The sequence below is a fragment of the Atta cephalotes genome (assembly GCF_000143395.1).
Source record: "Atta cephalotes unplaced genomic scaffold scaffold00037, whole genome shotgun sequence".
NCBI lineage: Eukaryota > Metazoa > Arthropoda > Insecta > Hymenoptera > Formicidae > Atta > Atta cephalotes.
This window is the reverse complement of record NW_012130101.1, coordinates 2,394,083-2,417,806: the sequence shown is the minus strand read 5'-3', so window position 1 is coordinate 2,417,806 and position 23,724 is coordinate 2,394,083. Positions and strand designations below refer to the sequence as shown.

General features: G+C 30.8%; 2 protein-coding genes across 2 annotated transcripts; both read right to left on the bottom strand.

Annotated features, from left to right (window-relative positions):
• Positions 1-531: 531 nt before the first annotated feature.
• LOC105621790 (prohibitin-2) lies at positions 532-3,602 on the bottom strand. Its single transcript, XM_012203242.1, has 6 exons — positions 3,473-3,602; positions 2,539-2,801; positions 2,006-2,323; positions 1,705-1,782; positions 1,450-1,546; positions 532-722 (listed from the first exon to the last, which is right to left on the bottom strand). Exons 1-6 carry the CDS (start codon positions 3,600-3,602, stop codon positions 532-534), a joined length of 1,077 nt encoding a protein of 358 aa, XP_012058632.1.
• Positions 3,603-14,927: 11,325 nt separating this feature from the next.
• Positions 14,928-22,903, bottom strand: LOC105621841 (RCC1 and BTB domain-containing protein 1-like). Its single transcript, XM_012203280.1, has 10 exons — positions 22,833-22,903; positions 18,217-18,379; positions 17,437-17,577; positions 17,135-17,366; positions 16,903-17,030; positions 16,549-16,812; positions 15,871-15,995; positions 15,687-15,784; positions 15,466-15,596; positions 14,928-15,074 (listed from the first exon to the last, which is right to left on the bottom strand). The coding sequence occupies exons 1-10, from the start codon at positions 22,901-22,903 to the stop codon at positions 14,928-14,930; spliced, it is 1,500 nt and encodes a 499-aa protein (XP_012058670.1).
• Between the last annotated feature and the right edge of the window lie 821 nt (positions 22,904-23,724).

Sequence of the window (23,724 nt, the reverse complement as noted above, 5' to 3'; positions counted from 1 at the left end):
GATTTGTAATTAATTTCTTTTATTAATACCTTTAGTATTTTTTTTCAATTTTTTAATATATTTTTTTTCATAATAAGAATAAATGATAAAAGCATCATTGTGATTGTGCATCAATATTAAACACTTAAAGAAATAATGAAAAATCAATAACATTTAAATTGAGTGTAATTATGATAGCTATATGTATAAATTATAGAAAAATTATAAAAGAAAAAAGAGAAAAAGAATAAAAAAACAATATAAAAATCAAGCTTTTCAATCTAAACATTCTCATCTAACATATCTATCTTAATATGTATATTCACCTTTATCTCTAGTTTCTCTTCTTTGATTATATAAATATTTTCAATGTAGAGAAAATACAAAAAAATATATAATCATGACAAACACAGCTTTAACGAGATATCGCAATTGTACCATTTATCCTATCATCAGCAGTCACAAAAATATATACAAAAGGACAACGCTTTTCGATAGGACATCAAAGAGGAGTTATGATTAATGAGGACAAGTTTGGACCGAAGGTGTCTTTTATCGTAATGGTACAATCAGTTTAGCACTGTCATCAGCCGATTCCAGGAGGAATGGGACGACGGAGGATACCGATGTCTTGATGCCGGACCTTTCGGCAGTCGGCAATGCCCGATGAGAACTGGTATTCAGACTCCGAACGGCGCGGTCGGCCGCTTCGTCCCAGCTCTTCCAGCTCACTCCCACGTAATCTGAAAAAGCCCGTGTTGGGCGTCTATGTGTAGCCTATGCGCGACAAGCTGGAAATACCCATAGAAATTATTAGATTACAATTCTTTATGAATATTATTTTCACTGCAGTTCTTAATTTTTTGTATTCCTAATGTTTTTTTTGTACTCTTTGAGTTTATCTCTTTTTGAATCCACATTTCTTTCTGTGCATTAGAAAAGTTTTTTCTTTGTACGTCTTCGCTTTGTAGTACAGAAAAGGGAAGGTCTCGTGAAAAAAATAGAAATAAATATTTTTTTGAACAAGATACCAGGTACCTTTTAATCCTCAAAAATTGAGCTTAACAATTTACTAAACTAACAAATCCTTCCATTTCATAATTTTAACAATCTAGTCTCATAATTATTAAGTTATCTCAATGTTGTAGTCCAATATTCAATTATTAATAATTATTTACTTTATCGTTTTATGTGCGATATCAACTCATTAAATTTAGAATATGCAATGGTGAAATAAATAGATATCTGCGAACGATCACGAAGACGCGGACGGGCGAAAAGGAGAACGCAGTGTGATGGGAAAAAAAAAATAATATATATATATATATATATAATCTATGCGCTCAAAACACATGTATCTTATTCACAGTATTTCAACATAATTGTACACATAAGCCGATTGCTTAGTAAAAACTTAAGTCGAGAGACGAGATAAAAAAAAGGACGCGCACTTTGATTTTTACTTCTTACTTTTCAGCTTATCCGAACCCTCATCAAAGGTAGAATCTTGGACATTTAGCATCAGACTATTGCCACTGAGGAATACTCTATTCTGGGAATTAGCGATCTGAAATAAAGCGAGCAATAATTATATACATAAATATGTTTACATAAAAAAGTTTTTTTAAGCATATAAAATGTTAATATATAAAATATTAATTTTCATGAAAATTTCATTGCATCTTTCAAAATATTAACAATGTGCGCATTTATAAAGATACTCACCGTACGCGAAATATTTTGTGCAGCTCGTATTTTACGTAATTTTAGGTATCCAGGATTCTGACCAACAGCCAGACCAAGGTACACTGGAGTTAAGGGATTTATATTTCAAAAATAATGTAGTTTCACTATACTAGTAACTTATGAATTTAATTCAATATTTAAATTAATTGTGCAAAATTGAAGTGCTTAACAATTGTAAAGAAACAAAAGATTTATAGTTTCAACTATAATAATTATATCTTTTTCTAGAGCTTGTTTTCATCAATCAACTAAAAAAATTAATTATTTCTGTAAAGGATATCATTTTGGCTGCTTCCGCTTCTCCTTCGGCTTGTACGATCTTTTGTTGTCGTTCCTGCTTGGCCCTTTCTACTACAAATGCGGCTCGTTGAGCTTCCTGCTGGGCCACCTGTTTAGCCTCGACTGCTGCCGTGTATTCTTTACCGAAGCTAAGCTCTGTTATCGAGACGTCATCCAATACGATATTGAAATCTCGAGCACGTTCTGTTAATTCCTTACGCACCATGTTAGATACCTGCTGTCTTTGCGTAATTAATTGCGAAGCATTGAATTTGGCGACAACAGATTTCAGCACTTCGTTACAAATGCTTGGCAATACCTGAATTATTAATTTTAATTTAGTTTAAAATCTTTTTGACAACTATCGTATTGACGTATTGATGTCATCATAAATTAAAATTAGTCTTCAAGATTAATGTTGTAACATATAATTCTATTTTATAAATAGAAACTTTAAGAGAGTTTTTATTGCATATGTTAGAAAACAAAGATATTAAAGAGATGAACATTCTTATGTATAAACGTTCTAAGAACCTTTTCATCATAATCAAGACCCAATTGCCGGTACATGGAAGGCAGTGTGCTGGCATCGGGACGCGAGAGAACACGTAGCGAGATATTAACCATTTGCAAATCTTTTGATCCTGTGGGTGAGGACAGCTTCCTAGGTCTGCTTCTAATATCATAGATTATTGGATACTGAAACCATGGAATGCGAAAGTGCAGACCCTCAGTCAAGATGTCCTTCTGAATACCTCCTAGCCGAGAGAATATGATCGCTCTGTGACCAGCCTCCACTGAAAGCCATAAATTTGACCATCTTGTAATTTATCCATTTAAAAAATCCAAAGAACAATCATTTTAATATCATTTTAATTTGTACAAAACAGAGATTAAAATTAAATAAGCACAAAGGACTTTTAATGTCAAATACAATATAACGATTAGAAAGGGCACAAGAATCAACTATAATAATCATTACAATATTGCAAGATTAATATATAAAATATATTATGCTATGTGAATTAAAGATAAATATAAATAATAATTATTACATATTTCGGCTTCCTGATTGAGAATATCTTTAGATATTCGATTTAAATGCAGTATTATAGTTTAAAATGAAGAGATTCTCCTAAATTTCTATATTAAGCAAATTCAGAGATAACAATAATATTGTATAATAAAGGCAACTTTATATTAACAGTAAAAATATAAAATAAGTGTATAAAAAGAGACTATACAAGTGTGTATAAATGTAATAAATTGCGTCAGTTACATTGTAAATTACATAATCAAAGCCACTTGTAACGAGCGGCTGAAGAAATATCTATTGGAAAGTATAAACGTCGCTCATTAATTAAACTAGTGTTTAAGATCATTGTTTATTCAAGAGAGACAATAATACTTAGGAAGAGCAGTAATTATAATAATTATCAATAAAAATGGAAACGAGATTGAGGTTAACCTGTGTACATGGCTTTAGAAACGCTGTACGCCGCAACGCCCGCGGCAGCAAGAAACTTCAGACTCATTGGCACTCCATTTGTGCCTTTGCTGAAGCGCGAGAGCATCTCGTTGAATTTATTTTGCGCCATATCGAGAAACCACGTCGCAAAATGAACCGACACACAGTATATACCGGTGATACGATCAAAGATCCAATTCAAGGATGATAAAAAAAACGATGAGAAATGAAGAAAGATCGAGAAGGAGAAAAAGAAAAAGAAGAATTAGAGAGTTCTCAAGCCATAAACTTCTATATATTAAAGTCCCTAGAAGCATGGCATAAAGACAAGGATATGCTTATGCGCATATACCACGTGACATCGGACCAATACATCATCGATAAGCGGTAAATTTGAACAAATATAAAAACGTAATATGAAACATCGTTTAATGAGATATAATCATTTAAATAAGCATATTTTTATTATATTTCAAATTATGTATATTTTACTATTATTATAAGCGTTATTATTTTAATAAATAAATTTATTTATTGATAATTTATTAATTAATAATTAAAATATAGTTGATAATTAATTATAATAAATATTATAATAAAAAATACAATAATAAATTAATCATTAAATTATGTTATAACATTTTTTAAATAGCGATATGCTTTTGGACACATCTTAAAGACATTGCACTGGCTATGTCTTCCGAAGACTAGACTACTATCCATTTCTGAAAAGAATTTAACATCCCAATTTGGCTAGGAGGAAAAACTTTCTTCATATAATACTTTCACATCAAATTTATCATTATTTTTCCGACTGATGTTTGTATTGTCTTCTTTCTCATAGCGATGAGCCGCATATTTGAATTGCTTTGATTGAATCTCTTACTGTAAAACATTATTATGTAAATTTCTGGTCAAATTTTAAAAAAATTTTTTTAAATAAATTTTAAAAAATAAATTATATTTGAAATTGAAACCGCTATAAATTTGATTTAAAAACGTTGCTTACAATAATAGCAATTTTGATTGTAAATTAAATAGTCGTAAATAATTATTTATAAATAATACAATAATAAATAATAATAAAATAAATATAATAAAATAAATTAAATATAAATATAAAAGTTAATATAATTATTACAAAACATTATATACTTTCATCTTTAAGTAGTATAATACAAATGAATTTAAATGCTTCTTCTGATATAAATCCAATTTATATCAAAGAAAGTTCCAATTTCATAATCGCTTGTCTATTAATATATCATTTATAAATATATCATTTTTTTAAAGAAAATAAGAAGATACATATGTTACAATTTTAATAAAAAAACATTTAGATAGCAAAAAGGAAAATGTTTTTTAAATAACCATAAAAATTAAAAAACTCATCTCCATGTTTGATTGTTTTGAGAAAAAAATCATTTTTTCTCAAAACGATCAAACCACATGTCTGTCCTTCAAAGAAACAACATATTTTATACGCGAACTATCCCGAAACTTTGAGTAGGATTTCCTGCCTGATTTGAATTCAATATAAAAATGAAAGAAAAAAATGTTACATACATAATCTTTGATCTTTAAGCACAAGAATTCTGGTTGCTCTTTCTTTTCTCTAAAAAATATTTCTTGTTCAAGGATGCCAGTTTCTGTAACAAGGTTTTTTTAAATATTAAAATATTTATTTTATTATTAATATCATTATATATATATATATATATATATATATATATATATTTAGTATGATTATTATTTATATTAGAATGTTATTATAGTATCAATATTTAATTATGTTATTTATTTTCTTACATAGAATCAAATGAAGTACTAGATGCAGCAACTGCAGCGGATGTGTCAATGATATTCTCGATATACGATGATGAATCTGTCCTAGAAATTAAAGATGAATAAATTCATTTTTAATATCAGTATTTAGTTATACTATTTATATATATTTATTTTCTTACATAGAATCAAATGAAGTAAGGTGTATTTTGTAACTCAGGAAATAAATGTAACATAGGAATTGCATCACTTTGTATTTTTCGGTAACTTTTAGGCGAGTACGCAACAGTTTCTGCTGTAAGGACTTCGTAAAGGACGATAATTCAAAATATTTTAAACATATTCTTCCTAAGCAATACAAATATATTACGTTCTTGTCCAACAAAACATACGATGATGATATATAATTTAAAAAAATTTTTTAATTTTTAATGATATATAATTAAATATTTTTAAAAAATCAGTTAATTAGCTGATTTTTAACATATCAATCCTTTAAATTAATATTTTTAAGATCAAAAAGAACATATATGATAAATTTCATATTTATTTTCTTTTATATTTATTTTCTACCTGTTGCAATGGAAGTATCTTCTTTACAAACTTCAAGCCACTTTAAAGAAATTACTTGATCTTTAAGAAAACGAAAGTACTGTACTCTTTCTTCAGGCGTCTTTACTCTTTTTGAATAATTACAACCTTTCACTGCACACTTCATCTTTTAGGAAAAAAATATTTTTTTACAAAAATATACACAAAATTCAACCTTATGAAAAAGTTTATAGCAATTTATAATCACAATTGTTAGCGCCGTTTTGCGAAACCACGAATCTACCCGAACTGCTTCGAAAATAGCCGATGATGACATAAGTGGTCCATATTCCTCCACTACTCTGATTTCTACGCAGTGGTCTATCACCGAATGAGCATACTCTTGTCTTTATACCATGCCTAGAAGTAAAAATATGAAAACTGTTATTCATATTGTTTTAAATTTTTATACTACGTTTATAAACGAAATACGTCTGTTCGTGTTGCTTACAATTTTTACATTCAACATTTTCACTTTCTCTCTCTTGAACACTCAAATATTTACATTTATTTCATTTATTTCATTTTAAGTATAGAAATTTACACCAATTAGAATTATTATAGAAATCAGGCGGGCCTTGATTAGGTGGCGTGAATGAGAGTGCAAGTGTTGCGAAGAGTGTGTGAGATAGAATAGCGAATAATAGGCGAGTATTGCAAATAATTAGATTAGGGCGTGTGATTTCACGAAAGCGGGCAATAAGGAAGCCGAGAGAGTAAAGACAGAGGTAGATGATAGATAATAGGAGACAGGTAGAAGAGCTAAGGCGAAGCGGGGTAAAAAAAGCTAACCGAAGGGAAAAGTAGCATTTGTGAACACTAGGGAAAAAGGTGAAGTGGATAGGAAAAATTGAGAGAAATTGCGGAGAGGAGGATAAAAGAAAATGAAAAAGAAAATATGGGGTTGGCTATAAAGAGAAATTAGAGAGGGAAGTATACAGTTGGAAAGAGAAATAAAAAATCTGAAGGAGGAATGGGCGAAGCAAATGGAAGAAGCAAAGCTTAGAGGCAAAGGGGATTGACAGAGAAAGGCAGAGAGGACAAATTTGAGCAGTTAAAGGGAGAAGTTAGGGAAAGAACAGAGAGCAGTAAGAGAGAAGAGAGTGAATAGGAAGAGGAGTGGGGTAAATAAGGTACAACACGTATATAGGGGCAGGGTCGGTGATTAGTGAAAGAGATCATATACTGAAAAGATGGGTAATAAATAGCGAAAGAGAGAAAAGGAGACTGAACATTGTTATAAAATATATAACATTGTTATAGAATCAAAAGGTAGGAAAAAGGAGCAAAGAAGAAAAGAGGTATGAGTAAAAGAATGGATAAAAAAAAGTTAGAGATTGAATGTAATATAGTTGCGATTAGAGAGAGAGAGTGGTAGGGTATATGTAGTTAAGGTAGAGAGAGAAGAGAAAAAAAGAAAAAGAAAAAAAAGAAATTTGAATGAAAAAGAAGCACAAGTTAAAAGGGGGGAGAATATTTATAAACTTAAGCTGGCAGGAAAGGAAAATCCAAGAAAAAATGAATAGATGGAAAAAGGAGCAAAGAAGTAAGCGAAAGGAGGTAAAAGTAGAATTAGAATTAGGAAGAATGAGAGTGGAAGGAGCATGCAAAGGATGAGTAGAGAAAAAAAAGAGGCAGAAAGAAATAAAGGAAATGTAGGAGGAAACGAGGGGAATAATAATGCTAGAGACAGAGCGGAGAAGAATTTCGGCTAAGCCAAGGAAAGGCAGAAGAGGAGAAGAGGAGAAGAGAAAAATGAGGGGCGAAGAGGAACGTAAGAGAGTAGATATCAGCAAAAGAAAGAAGAAAAGGAAAGATATAAAGAGAAAGATAAGAACGGGGAAATAAAGGAAAATAAATATAGGAGTAAGAGGGAGGGGGATAAGAATAATAAGAGGAAGGGGGAAAGGGAGAGGGGTATGTTGTTTTGAAATTGCAGGGATATGGAATAAAGATGTAGATTTTTGGAGATATGTGAAAAGTTTTGACTTTATCAGCTTATGTGAAACATGGATAAACATGGAAAAAGATTGAGAGAGGTTAAAGGGATTGCCAAGAACACATATATGGGAGTACCATTTTGCAAGGAGGAGAAGTAGAGTTAACGGCGGTTTTATAATAAGGAAAAGAAATGATTGAAAGTTTCAAGGAGATAGATATCTAATACAAGAAGAGGGAAAAGGTATAAGTACAGATTTAATAATAAATAAGAGTGAGGGTTATCTTGGTTTATGGAGAACAGAGAGGAAAAATTTGGAGGAAAAGATGAAAGGATATAAGAGAAGGAGAAGGAAATTTAATCGTGGAAGGGGATCTAAATAGGGGAACTAGAAGGAATGGAAATGGAGGGAGAAAGGGTAGAGAGATGTAACAAGAATAAATATAGAAAATAGAGATAGGAATTTTGTAGAATGAATAAGAGATAAAGGCTTATACATTGTAAACACAAGCATATCGGAGGACTGGAAGGGCGAATATACGTATATAGGAGCGAGGGATAGTTCGATTATAGATTACAGTTAACGAAGATGTAAAGGATAGGGTTATAGATTTTAAAGTGATAAGAGTGGATTCGGATCATTTGCCTGAAAATCAGCAAGAAGAAGAAGAAGAGAATCCAACCACAGAGGCAGAATGAGTATAGGAAGAAGAAATAATAGCTTGGTATGTGGAGGCAATTGGAAGATACCAGAACGCAACAGAGGAAGAGGAACGAAAAGAAGAAGAGATATAAAAAGGGAAAAGTATCGAAGAAAGCTGGGAGGAAATTAAACAAATAGTATATGCATTGGTAAAGAAAAGAATAAAAAGGAAAAGTAAAGAATTAGGGAAAAGTATCGAAGAAAGCTGGGAGGAAATTAAACAAATAGTATATGCATTGGTAAAGAAAAGAATAAAAAGGAAAAGTAAAGAATTAGGACATAAGGACTGGTGGAACAGGAGTTGTATCAAAAATAAGAAGTAAAAAAGACGGACTGGAAATGGAGGAAAGGAAAAATAGGAAGGGAAGACTATATGCAAGAGAAAAGGAGATTTAAGGAATTAATGAGGAAGAAGCAAAGAGAAAAATGGGAAGAAAAAGAGGAGGAATTAAGAAACTTGAAAAGAGAGATGGATATATAGAAATATATTAATAAGAAGAGAGACAGAAAGAAGATTGAAAATAACATAAACAGCAATGGAGAAATCATTTTAAGGAAATTGGATAGCGAGGAGACTGATGGAGAGGAAATGGAGGATGAAAGTACAGAATTGGAAGAAGAAAAAAAATTGAAGGAAGAGGAGATAAAGAAGACATTAAGAAAAATGAAACTTAGGAAAGCTGCATCGATAAGATACTGATAGAAGCGTGGAAACATGCAGAGAAAAGGTTATGGACAAAGCTGATATCTTTAATGAAGATAATATGGAGAAAAGGCAAGATTCCGGAAAAGTGGAAGAAAAGCATAATAGTACCTACATACAAGAGAGAGATAACCAAGAAAAGGCAACAAATTATAGAGGGATATCATTGCTATGCACAGCATACAAATGTATGCAGAGGTGCTGAAAAATAGACTAGAGAAAGAGACAGACGAGAAAAGAATGATTCCAGAAACTCAAGCAGGTTTCAGAAGAGGAAGATCGACGATCGGTAATATCTTCATGATAATGCACAAAGGGAAGGAAACAAAAAAGAAGAAGATGGGAAAGTTTTTATGATGTTTGCGGATCTGAAGGCTGCCTTTGACAAGGTGGACAGAGACAAATTATGGGACTGCTTGAAGGAAAGAGGAATAAGAGAGAACTTAAAAGAATTGAGAAGACTTACGAGGGAACAGAGGTAACGGTTAGAATGAAACTAGGAAATACTGAAAGTTTTATAACGAAGAGAGGCGTAAGGTAGGGATATGTAATGAGTCCATTCTTTTTCAATCTGTACATCGCAGACTTAGACAAAAAATTTAGACGCAGAGGTATCGGAGGAATAGGAATAGATAAACAAAGGAATTTTGCGTATGCGAATGATATATTGGTTGTCCGGAAAGTTCGCGCCGACTAATCTAGATAATTTAATAAATGTATACTAAAATTTGAATTTTCTGCGTTTCAATTTTCCTTCAACATCGGCACGAACTTTCCGATTCTATTGGCAAAAAATAGGGAAGCCCTGCAGGATATGATAGGAAGTTTTAGGAGATTTTTAGAGGAAAAGAAATTAGAGCTGTACAGAAAAAACTAAGATAGTGGTATGTAATAGGAGAGAAAGAGAGAAAATGGAAATATGAAAATGGGGTAAAAAGGAGATAAAAGAGATGCAGGAATTTAAGTATCTAGGCTTTACTTTGAATAGATGGGGCAACTAAAGATCACATTAAGGAATTAAGTAGAAAGGATAAGCTGGCGACAAGTATGGGGTCTAGGCGAGAGGATGTGCAAGAACGATTTCAGGAGATGGATTTTATTTAAATATCTGGTATAAAATGTTATAGCTTATGGAGTAGAAATATGGAGTTGAGAGGAGAAAGAAGAATTGAAAAAGGTTATGATGGATTATATAAGATAGATGTTTAGTTTCTGCACTCCAAGGTATTTAATTATAAAGGAGCTTCTTATGGATAAACTCAGAGTAGGATGGGGAATAAAAGCAAGAAGATTTGAGAATAAAATAAAATCAGGAAGGATAGAAAATTTGACAAACGCGAGTTAGGAAAAAAAGAAGAATGAATGGGGGGGGGGGATATATATGGACAGGAAAGGATGAGGTATTTCAATAGGAACGGATGGAATATAGAAGCAAGGGAAGTGATATATAGGGAAGAAAGCTTTGAGGACCAATTAATAAATAAGAAAAAAAAAGTGCAAAGACAATGGGAGAACGTAAAATCCAAAGGACAAAGTACAACGAGATACAAGGAAATAGAGACAAATGGCAAGGTTCCAGAGGAAAAAAAACTTAGGGAAAGAGAAAAAAGGAGATGTTTGTTCAAATTAAGATGTGGGAACTTAGAGGAAGATAATAAATATGATAATAAAATGGGTAGAAGAGCATAGAAAAAAGTGTATATTCTGTGGCAAGGGAAAAGATAATTTAAAGCACTACGTGGAAGAATGTTCGGAAATAAGAAAGGTTTACTAAAGTAGGAAAAGATAAGGAAGAGATCTTAAGAAAGCTGTGTGATGAGTTAGAGGTGAAAGGGGAAATAATAAGGAAATTATGAAAAGGAAGATAGTGAAAAGAATGGAATCAAAAGAGAACAAAAAGGAAATGTATAGGTAGTAAAGAGAAGGTAAGGAGGGAAAAGGAAAGTAAGGTGACCTAAGAAATAAATATGTGATAATAATAATAGACGATGATAAGTCTATGATGTAAAGATAACGGGTATTGAAAATATATTACAGTAGAAATAGATATAACTATGAGAGAAAAGCGAAAAAAATAAAATGAAATAATGTAAATAAAAAAGCGAAGAGGGTTCAACCAAAAAAGTAGGGAAGTAAATAGATAAAAAGCAAAATTTTTAAATTTTTATAATAATATAGTGCGATAGCTTGCGGACAAGGTATGGATGTATGAGTTAAGAATTTTATATAAAGTCCCCTTCTGTAAATATACTGAAGTGTAATAAAAATTCTATTCTATTCTAGAAATCAGGCAAATAAAGGGTCAATCATGGTGAAAGTATATTTGTATCATGATAACTGTTAATGAAAATTATCTAAATTATATTTCTATATTTATTACAAATATTTTCTATATTTATTACAAATAATCATATTTCATTTGTTACTAATATTATGTTTATTGAAACAGACTCTATTTCATTTATCATTTAAAAAAAACATTAACATTGAATAACTCAATTAATGCAATAAATCGGTTTCTGTTACTTGTATTCTCCCATATCACTCTAATATAGAGCAATAATAAATGATATTTCATATCACACATTTACATAATAATCTGATACCTCAAGCATCCATACATCGCTCTGGATCTTACAAATTATTAATATTAACGAAGAAATTAATATTAATATCAATCAGCGATGATGAGTCGCAAGGAAAAAAGGGAAAATAAAAAAAATGCCACACGAACATAGACAATCAACTTTTTTTTTAGATCTTAAGCACTTTTAGATCTTAAGCATTCTTTTGATATTGTTTATTATTATCAAGCAATTTAAACAACTTTAAATCTAGTCACTTCAAATAATTTAAACTCGAATGCAATTATTGTTTTCAACAGTAACTTTGAAGTGACACAAAATAACATTTCGCGAAAATGAATACGTCAAAAACGTATATCAAACAAAAAATTGCACAAGTTCATAAAAAAAGGATGCAGAAATTTGCATTTTTTTTCTAAATTATTATAAATTGTAAATATATAAATTATTATAAATTATAAATTTTTTATATTCATATTTTATTTATATATTGTCTATGTGTAAGTTATTATAAATTATTTATATTTGTATTATTTAATATAAATTATATAAATTAATTTTTTTTATTATTGCATTTAAAATAAAATCAAATTCATTGTATTATAAATATGTAAAATAATACTAATATAATATCAACTTCAATTAACGTGGCAATAAGGCAGCTTCTGAATATCGTTCTTCTCATGTTCAAAATGCTCAAGAGCATACCTATTAAAACTATGTTCCAAAACTTCCTCTCCGAAGAAAATTTTATTCAAAATATATAGTACACGTAACATATAGAGTAAAATCTTCCTCGGAGAGAAAGTTTTGAAACATAGCCCCAATACACTTCATCATGAGATATAAAATTGTGTATTTCAAAATGAATGTCTATCTTGAAAATTATAAAAGTGAGCAAATTTATTTTAGAATATTTACAGCTTTTTATCTCTAATAAATTTTTAATTTTTACATTTTTTTAAAATACGACACGTTGTTTTAAAATCATCACATAAACTTCATTTTATGAGATAATTGATAATAACCTTTTATTATTATTTTACAGTTAATGTTTCTCTTGTGACATTGGAAAAATTGAAAATCCATTCCATTAATATTTTTGTATTTTAAAACACAAAGAAGTCTATTTTTTTACTTCTACTTATTTTTATATCCGTTATTATTTTAATTATTTATCACAGTTATTGTCAATTATCTTTCAACAATAAGATTGGAATGCTGATTTTAATTTATTTATGTTAAATTGTGAACATCAAATAGAAGCGTGAACAAGCCCACTTTACATCGTGCACATGATTCGAATATACATATATTAACTATAGTAACTTTCTATTGCATTATCTTAATTCCAACGATATGTGTAAACACGTATATGTATGATATAAGTACTTAATTAATTATTGTGATACATATATTGTATTAATTTAATACATCATTCTTTAAATAAGTTCCTGAAATTAAGATACTTTAATAGAAAATTAATAATATCGTATTAGGTGTACAACTTTGCTTCCGTCGTTTTTTTCCGAAATTCGAGCTTTATTGTAAAAAACTGATTATACATTTATGATTCAAAGTATTGTCCATCGCTGGCCACTACTTTCTCCCATCTTTCGGGTAGCGTACGAATCCCGCGTCGAAAAAACTAGTCATCTTTTGAGGCTATCCACGAATCGATCCAATTTTTTACTTCTTTATAAGACCGGAAGTGCTGGTCAGCCAGGCCGTGTACCATTGATCGAAACAAGTGATAGTCAGAGGGAGCAACGTCTGGAGAATACGGTGGGTGGGGTAGGACTTCCCATTTCAACGTTTCCAAGTATGTCTTGACCACTTTCGCAACATGGAGTCGAGCATTGTCATGCTGCAAAATCACTTTATCGTGTCTCTCGTTGTATTACGGCCGTTTGTCTTTCAATGCTCGGCTCAAACGCATCAATTGCGTTCGATACCGATCGCCTGTAATTGTTTCAGTCGGTTTTAACAATTCATAATACACTACGCCGAGCTGGTCCCACCAAATACAGAGTATGACCTTGGACGTCAAAATCACCGTTCTTGAAGCATTGAAACCACTCGCGACACGTTCTTTCACTAATAGCGGCCTCACCATAAGTATTTGAGAGCATTCGATGAGCCTCAGATTTCTTCATATTGAAGCAAAAAATTAAAACCTCCCGCAAACGAGAATTTGACTCGTAAACTGACATTTTCAATCGAGAATAACTTTATGATGCAGACACAAATCGACTAATGTTTCTATGGGGTTATGTTGACAGATGCCCAAGTTTATTAACATATACATGACGTCTATGATCTATGTATTTCGACCACCAATTAAAGCTAAAGCCATCTATAGGAAAACGGCGGAAGCAAAGTTGTACACCTAATATAATGTTAAAAGTCGAGCATATAAAAGGAGGAGAATGCTCGATGTAAAAGGAGCCAAAGAGTCTATATTGTATTCATATAATATTGCAAGAGATGATATAATATAGTTATTTTATGATGAAATCTTTTATTCAATAAAGTATGAAATTCAGTTGTTAATTTTTTTTTTGATGCAACAATTCAAAAACCTTAGTAGGGACTAAACTTATTTCTAAAAACTGTAGAAGTCAAGCAGAATATTAAAAAGCAGAAGCTAATCAAAAATCGAAAGAAAATCTTGAAAAATGAGGATCGGGTGTGTGTGTGTGTGTGTGTGTGTGTGTGTGTGTGTGTGTGTGTGTGTGTGTGTGTGTGTGTGCGTGCGCGCGTGTGTGTGTGCGCGCGTGTGTGTGTGCGCGCGTGTGTGTGCGCGCGCGCGCGCGATTAATCATGTTTTTTAATAAAAAAGTTTTGATTAAAATTCAAGTAGAAATTGTTTTTAGGTGTATTAGTTACAATCATAGATGCAATAATTCACAGACCCAAAATTTGAATAACTTCAGTAGTAACCAGAGTCTTATTTCTATTATTCTAAAAAATTTTCTATTAATATTCTAAAAAATTTGTTATTCTAGAATATTATGAAAAATTTTTTATTTTTTTACATAAAAATTTTTTTATCTTACTAAATGAAAATTACATCAATACTCAAATTTAAAAAAAATTAAATTATACCAATACTAATGTATTTAAAAAATATATAACACTATGTTTTACTAGTTACAACTAAATTCTTCATCAGATTTGTTTGGTAGAGCCATAAAAATATTTTTTATATCTTCGTTTAATTCCAAAAAATTCAGCGTCTCCATCACATCGCATTTATTTTCTTGAAAATACTCAAAACAAAACTTTTCTATTGTCTGCAAATTATGTGAAATACATATAATAAGTATGTACAATAAAAATAATTTTTTTGCAGTTCATGAATTTTAGTATTAAGTGCAATAATGGAGTGCTGGAGCTTAACAGAGAAAAATTGCATATCTAATAAATCATTTGAAGACAATTTGCAATCTTGCTAATCCCCTCCCCCCTCCGCTCCCATATGACACAAAACAAATTTGGAAAAATATTTTTACTGTAATAGAAATAAGAAAAATATCCGATTAATATATCACTTTTATTATAAATTGTGATACTTTCTTTTAGAAGACAGAAATCAGCTATTAATGAAATTTATTATATATTTAAAATTATATATTTATATATTTATATATTTAAAAAAAAAACGAGATTGTTAGTTATACATACCTTGTTGCTATACTTTTGCGCCATATTATAAATAAAAAATACAGTTTCATCTATTATGTCTTTCTTTATTGCCCTATAGCAACTTTCTTTGAACCTATTATCGTTCAATGAATCAGCTAATGCCAGGAGATCTGCAACGATATGGTTTTAGTAAAAGTCATAAATTGTAAGCAATAATAATATGGAGTAATTGTACGATCTTTATTTAAATTCAAACTCACTAAATCTCTCTTCTAAAGATACATCAATTTTGCCAGTATATAAATATTTGAAATAGCTGTTATACATGGCATAGGAAAATTCATTAAGCCTGATGACACTATAAGGAAATTATATTATATATAAAAAAATCAAATATAAAACGTTTTTAATAAGAATAACATAGGTTTTTACATAAATACTTACTCTTGACCATCTTCAAAGGTTATAAATTGATCTATCCGTTTGAAATATGAAGTACGAAACTGTAGGATATTTTTGTTGACATAAATAGATTGCTGTCCGATTTTTATCACAAGATCGCTGATATTCTGTTAGAAGCAAAGAAATAAATTTGTTAAAGATAAATAGATAATATTTCGCATAACAGAAAGACTTGAGATAATGAACGTATATGAAGCTTATTATATATTATTATATATATATATATATGTATACACACACACGCGCGCGCGCGCACCCCCCCCCACCACACACACACACGCACGCACACACACACACACACACACACACACACACACACAGGGTGCATCTGAAATAATGTCCACTAATCATACTATTCCTAATAAAAAAACTGAGTCGATAATTCTTCTACCTGTACATATATTTTTTTAAGGATGCTTAAAAATTTACACAAAGCAAAAAACAAAATTGGGCCACAGTAAGTCATTGTGATGAGATGCAAGAAAGCAAGTAAAGAATTTTTGTAAATGACTTGCCTACGGCTTCTATATATTATATGTATCATTTACAAGTCTAAGAATTTCGAAAGTTTACCGGTCCGAATCAATTACATGTAAGAAAAAGCATACGGAAATCTATTAAGAAGAAACTGACTAGACTGATGCACAGAACGAAACTTACAGGATTATTAAACGAGTTTGCGATATCATTCAATATTGTGGATTTCTCGTTTTGTTCAAAGTTTTTCACAGTAGTTGGCGATCTGGCAGACATCGCGTTACACATGTCAAATAGAGTCGTGTATTCACAGGCAACAGGTGTCTGAATTTGTTGATCGAAACAACTGCCCCACACATAAATAAGTTTTTCTTCGCTTATGGCACAACTCATATTTTTCATGGCAGCAATATCCAACATTTTCATTGGTTTAGGCGTTATCATAATCTGTTAATTCCAAAAATTTTCTATCTTCATTTTCTGTTTTACATTTCTATTCTTACAATAATTATAATAACAAATCATTAATTTTTTTACCATTTGAGGATCATGGATGTCATTTCTAGAATTACAACCCAATTGTCCACAAGAATTTCCACCCCAGACGAAAATATTTCCTTCTGTAGATAATGCGAGTACATGTGTATAGCCACAGGCTATTCTTGCTAAAATGTCAAGGTCAAATATAGATTAGTCAACAATGTATACAAAGCCTTCATTTTCTTCATAAATCATCTTTAAAAATGGACTTTCAAAATAAAGAAATTACTTATGCAAATGTTTTTATTTTTAACTTCAAGTAGATCGCTTATAAATTCGTCCCTGCACGTAGAAACACCTAATTGACCATGATGATTTCTTCCCCAAGTGTATATCTTTTTATCTTCAGTAAGCACTACGAAGAAACTGTCACCACAACAAACAGACTCGACCTTTTTCTGGAAATACATCCGTTTCATCCGGCTTATGCCATCAAAGTAGTAGGTTTGGAAATAGAACACCTTGGAAATAGACAACTTTTAATACCTAAAATTAAATATTATTATCATAATAATTCGGTCGTTAGCTTACCATTTGATTATCAGTTAAAATGATAAAAGAGCGGTTGCCACCAACTGCACTTTGTACAATACGTGAATATCTCAAATCAACCATTTGAGAATAATATTCTAAATTATAGTCAGCCCATGTAACGTCGTACCAGTGATACACCTTTCAAAAATAAGATTGTTATTACTATCTATTAAAAAATATCGAAATATTTTTATGAGAATAAAATTCATTTGAATCCTAAAGTATATTCTATTAATTATTAAGAAATAAAAATAATTTTTCTACATATGTTATGTATGTTCATAATATGAAATTTTTAAATATTAAGAGCATTAAATTTAATGAAAAATTATCCCTGGAAAAGTTTCATTGAAATTACGCCACGTTTTGAAATATTTCAGTGAAATTGATGGAAATTTCACTGATTGGTGCTTTCCATTTGATGACAAATCGATACAAATGTCGCTCTATCTTTATCATTCTCTGAAGGATAAAACAACGCTTGTATCGACTTGTATCATCAAATGGAAAGCACTAACTGAAAATAAATTTTTCAGTCAACATGTTAAAAAATCGCTGAAATTGAATTGGAATTTCTTTGAAAATTTATTGAAATTTCTCTGAATTTTTTGTTGAAATTTTTTCTGAAAATTAATTTTTCAGCTAAAAATCGTTGAAATTAAACTAAAATTTTTCTGACATGCTGAAATTTTGCGAAAAAAATATTTAAAAAAATATCAAAAAGGGAAATAATTTCAGCGAAATTTTTTTTTCAGAGATATTAATTCTGAGATATACTTCTCCATCCTCTGTTAGCAAAATGACAGCAAGATCACAATCAATCAGTAACATCTTTATTTTTTTCCCGAACATGTAATCCACTTTTTTTGGGTGTTCAATATAACATATTTCACCTTTCCTCAGTTTATGTGAATATGTGCTGCACGAACGCTCCGCGAGCCTTTAATAAAAAATAATACAATATTATATATATGTATGTCAATATATCAAGTATAATAATAAAAAAAATAATAAATAATTCATTCATAGTAAAATAATTCATTCATCTTGCTTCACGTGAAAAGCAACAATTATCAGAATCCTATTTTACTTAAAAAATTGCAAATTTATTTAATACGCGTAGAAAAAACTGTAAGCACTCAACATTAAAGTGAGTATTTAATAATTCTTAATTATTCTTAGTAATTCTTAATAATTCTTAATAATTAATTAAAGTATACACATTAATACATGTCTGTGAGATGGAGTTTATGTCAATAAAAAATTTCCTTAAAATTTCAATTTTGAAATTTTTTATTGTTTTCGGAAGAAATTCCATCTCGTACTAATGCGTACAATACATATTAATATGTATACTTTGAACTTGGAAAAGGATTTTCAAATGTATAAAAGAGGAAAAAAGGCCTTGCAAAGCACGTAATTTCGTTTTAGAACAAATGTTTTTTCTATGCTTTAAATCTTAGATCTGTTTTGTATGTTTATTTTATTTTAAATGCAAACAATTTTAAGAATTTCAAGCAACGTGAACGAATCTCTTAATGCCACAATATTGTTCGTTCAAGTAATCTAAACGTCGAAGAAGAATCTCCCGCCTCACGCTTATTTTCAATCTACAAGTTGTAAAACTTTTATATCAAGCAAATATTAATCTATCATGTGATAGTTGTGTATATGTCAGAAAAAGTGAATTTTTTAAATATTTTTCCGATTTTCTCGTGAAATCGTATTTTCGGAGATTTTTTATACTGTAAAAAAATTTTGTTCTTTAATACTATAAAAAAATTTTGCAATCCGTGAAACCAATTTGAAGATTTCTCCTAAAACGCGCGCATAAATTATAGTAAAACAGGACTACTTTAGGATCCCTTTAATATAATTGATTCCTACCGATATTTATTGTTGGTTCTTCTATTTAAAATGGTTCTTTAGTAAGTTACCATAGAAATGTCTAATTTTGGGCTCCAAATTTTCGTACTTTACTAAAGAACCACCTTAAGATCTTAAGTATAGTCTTACGGTGTTACTAATGGGAGAACTAATCGGAGAATTGCATTAGCATTTGAAGATATTACTTAAAACGGTCTTAAAATAAGAATGGACTATGAATTCCGTCTAGGGTCTCTATTCTTGAAAAATATCGCATACGAAAAACTAGGGAAATATTATAATATTATAATACGTTACATATACTGTAGCATTTCTCTAGTTTATCATATGCGATATTTTTCAAGAATAAAGGTTCATAGAGTCATATTAGTGTCTTAAGACATTACTTAAGACAATTTTGAAATAAGAACGGATTATAAATATCACCTATAGTCGAGTCTTATTTTAAGTAATATCTTAAGATGCTAATGCGGCTTTCAGGGGCATTAGCATTTGGAGATTTCAGGCTTAAGGATAAATCCACGCAATTTGCATAACCGCATAAACATATGCATAAAGAAAATTATCCAATCACATTTTACATGCGTCTTTATAAGAGAAATGCGATAACATCTACACAAGGAAAAATTTAATATGAATTTCACGACGCAAAATAAGCCGGTATTCATAGTCGATTCTTACATTTAAGACTGTCTTAAATACAATCTTAAGATGTCGTAAGTCAATCCGAGAACTATATTAGCATTTTAGTATTTTAAGACATTATTTAAGATGGTTTTAAAATAAGAACTGACTATGCATACCGGCTGTGGTCAAAGTTTCGCTACAAATGCTTTGAAGCGTTTGATAAACAAATTAGAAGAATTTTGCAAACTAATTAAAAAACGATTCAAAGCGTTTGTAGCATCGCCATTGACCGTACTCGTCGTCCCATGTTTCATAATTAGTAGCTTTCTGCTTATGAATAGATGGAGAGGGTAGAGATTTAGAAAGAAACATTGGATGCATCCAGAAGCACAATTGCTCACTGATGTTAATGAGTTTTTGTATCTGTTTGGTCTATATTTTTCGATCTAATGGAATATGCCAATCAGATGCAAGAGCTCACTGAGAAGCGGTTGTGTTTTTGATTGCATCCACTGTCCAATTGCACATACCGTGTCCTTTCCATCATACTATGGCTACGTTCCAAAACTTCCTTTCCGAGGAAAATTTTATTCGAAATATATAGTACACGTAACGTATACTATAGCACATAGAGTAAAATCTTCCTCGGAGAGGAAGTTTTGGAATGTAGCCTATGCAAGTTTATATAGAGCACTAGAAATGTATTCTCGTCCACCATTTTTATTCCTTTTCTCTCCTTGCTGTTTTCTTTCCATCATTGAGCTGTGACGGGTTATGGTCATTACAGGTTATGATTATGACAGGTATATATTTGTATTTGCTGCTTGAAATTTTGTAGCTCCTTTCATTCCATTTTTGCTCTCAAAATCAGTTGAGTATCACTAATATATAATATTAGTGCAGAACCTGAAGAGTGTCTGGTTATTTCTAGATAAGATGCTAAATATGTATATCAATTTGAAGAAAAAGATTGAAATTTCTCTTTTGCGAGGAAGTGTAGTGATGTTTATTCACAAGTCATGTATTTATTTTACAGCAGTACAGCAAGTTGTCGACGAATATTATCCGCAAGAAATTTAAATAATCGAATACCTTTTTCTGATCTATTGATACAGTTTACAAGACATTTTACCGCAACAAGACATTTTATAAATTTTTTTGCCTTCGTTAATATATAATATTTCAGTTTTTTTTATATCTTTCTTTTCGTCTCTTAGTCTTGTAAAATTTCGAAGTGCGGAAATACATAAATACAAAGCTACAAAGTTTCCAACAGCTTAGAAGCTATAATCTATAACAATTGTAACAATCATCACCTTCTCAGCTCAGTGGCGAAGTGGGAAAAGGAATAAAAATGGCGGATATGCGAATATTCACGTTTTTAGTGCCTCAGGTTTTGTGGAAATATCCTAAGGCTGGAAACAGACAACACATTGAAGAATAAGATTAAAAATTAAAAATTGAAATTTCACTAATGAGGACAAAGAAGTTTTGGCTCTTTTTGTTCTGATTGATCAAACTTCAATCTTTCAATCTTTAATCTCATTCTTCAATGCATAGTCTGATTCTAACCTAATGGCTCTTGTATACTATTATATAGACTGTATTCAGATTCTCGCCTCAGTGCCACTCAACGTTGTTTACCGAATGTTGAACAAGGATGACACTCAAGGTATTAAGAATCTGAACATGCCACTGGACGCGATGAACAATAAGCGACAAACGATATCTCTTTGCGAATGAGAATTTTGCTTAAAGAAAGCGTCACGTATGAAAAAACAATTTCATTGGATGTCGCTCGTCGCTCATCGTGTTCAACGTGCAAGTCATTAAGCTGGCTTCAAATAAAAATCGATTATAAATGCCTAGTTATATATTTTAAATAGAAAAATTTAGAAAAAGATAATAGTTAACCAAAATTTAATATAGAAAGTATAATAACGAGCATGATAAACGACTATAATTGTTATAAAATGCTGCTTTTGTTTTCAGTCACGTATTTATCATTCTATCTTTAACTATTTTATCATAATTTGAATGTGTCAAGCATTTTTTACGTAAAACGACTGTAACAAACAGTCAATATCATCTTCGCAAAAAACAAAAACAAAAGCAGAGTGCTTAAAAGAAGTAGAAAAAGTATCGATCGACTTATATACGTGCACGAAAGGAATTTTTCAGAAGCGTCCATAAAATTTTCAAGAAACGTTGACAATAAGAATTGAATCGAATCACTTCCCATACAGTATAGAATTTGCAGCAAATATCTGTAACTTTTGTGCAATTTTGTGCTATAGGAATTATTATATTATATAATCGAATCATTTTTTTTCAAATCGGATCGAAGAATTTTGTAGAATTATTTGCTATGCGGATGCCTTCCGCAATACTTTAACGCAATACATATAAATACAGGTATCGTTCCGTTTTTCTTATTTATAAAATGCAAAGAAAGATAGATATTTGTCGACAAAATAATTTATTACAATTATGAATACGACAACAACTTTAATTCTTATCGATAAAGTTCCGAATACGAGCATTCCTATTCCCGAATTTAATACGCGGTAACCGTTACATATACTTTCAATTTGTCCGGCAGAAATACATGTTGCTTAAAAATGAGAAACCTTGGTGAAAATAAAAATTGAAACGTAAGTCGAATGTAATGAGAGAGTAATAGAAGATTAAACAAAGCTTCTAGAAAGCGAAAATCGAAACATAAAACGAAATATAAAAGAGGTCTGTTCAATTTTCATCTTCTAGAAACTTCGTTTATGCTTCTGTTACTCTTCCACATCTTCAACTTATATGCTCGAATTTTCATTTTTATCAAAGAATAGAAAAAAGGTCGCAGAAAAGAAAAAATGAAATTTTACCATTTTTGATAGCCTGGTTCATCTCTGCTCATCAACATCTCGTCTTCACTCGCTGATGATTCACTCGACATAACAATAATTATAAAATATATACGATCCAATAATAACAACGCTAAATTATATTATCAAACAATATTGTAACGTACTATGAAACCGTGTAGATATTTTGAAGAAAATAAAGAAGCAATTCACGATTTTATTTCATACACACTACTGATTGTAGCTCCTAGATCTCACCTAGGCGAATGACGAGAACAAATGCGATGTGCGATCACCATAAATTGTAGATCATCGATCACTGTTGTGATCAACTGAGGTCATTGTGGAACCTTATCAGGCTAAACCGTAGTCAGACTCCCGATTTTGACTTGGACTCCCGATTATCATTCTACGAATCACAGCAAGGCAGCAGCCGACTCTGGCCTAGTTTCCATCGAGGGTTTAATCCAAGTCAGAATGTAAGAACCAACCAACTACAGTCTAGCTGTGTCATTCGATTGTAAAGTCTTAAATAGAACAGGCACAAGCATAGGGAACAGTGAATAACGAGCTGTCCAATCAGAGCTCTGGGATATAATATCGAACATCAAAGCTTTGATTGACGGACGGCCGTTATTCACTGTTGCCTATGCCTATTGCCTATGTCTATTGTGTTTAAGCATTAACAGAGGAATACTCGACTGTAGAAACCCTCGATGGAAACTAGGTCTTGACTGCCGACTCGAGAATAGAAATCATTCTGTTCGATCGACTTTGAGTCGGGAGTCGGGAGTCAGATCTCAAAGTCGGGAACCTATAGTGTGATTATGGTTTTAGGTTGCGTTCGCAATCTGGATGTTCCCTGAATGTCATAGGTCTGTTTTCTATGGCTGAATCAATGTACTTTTGGAAC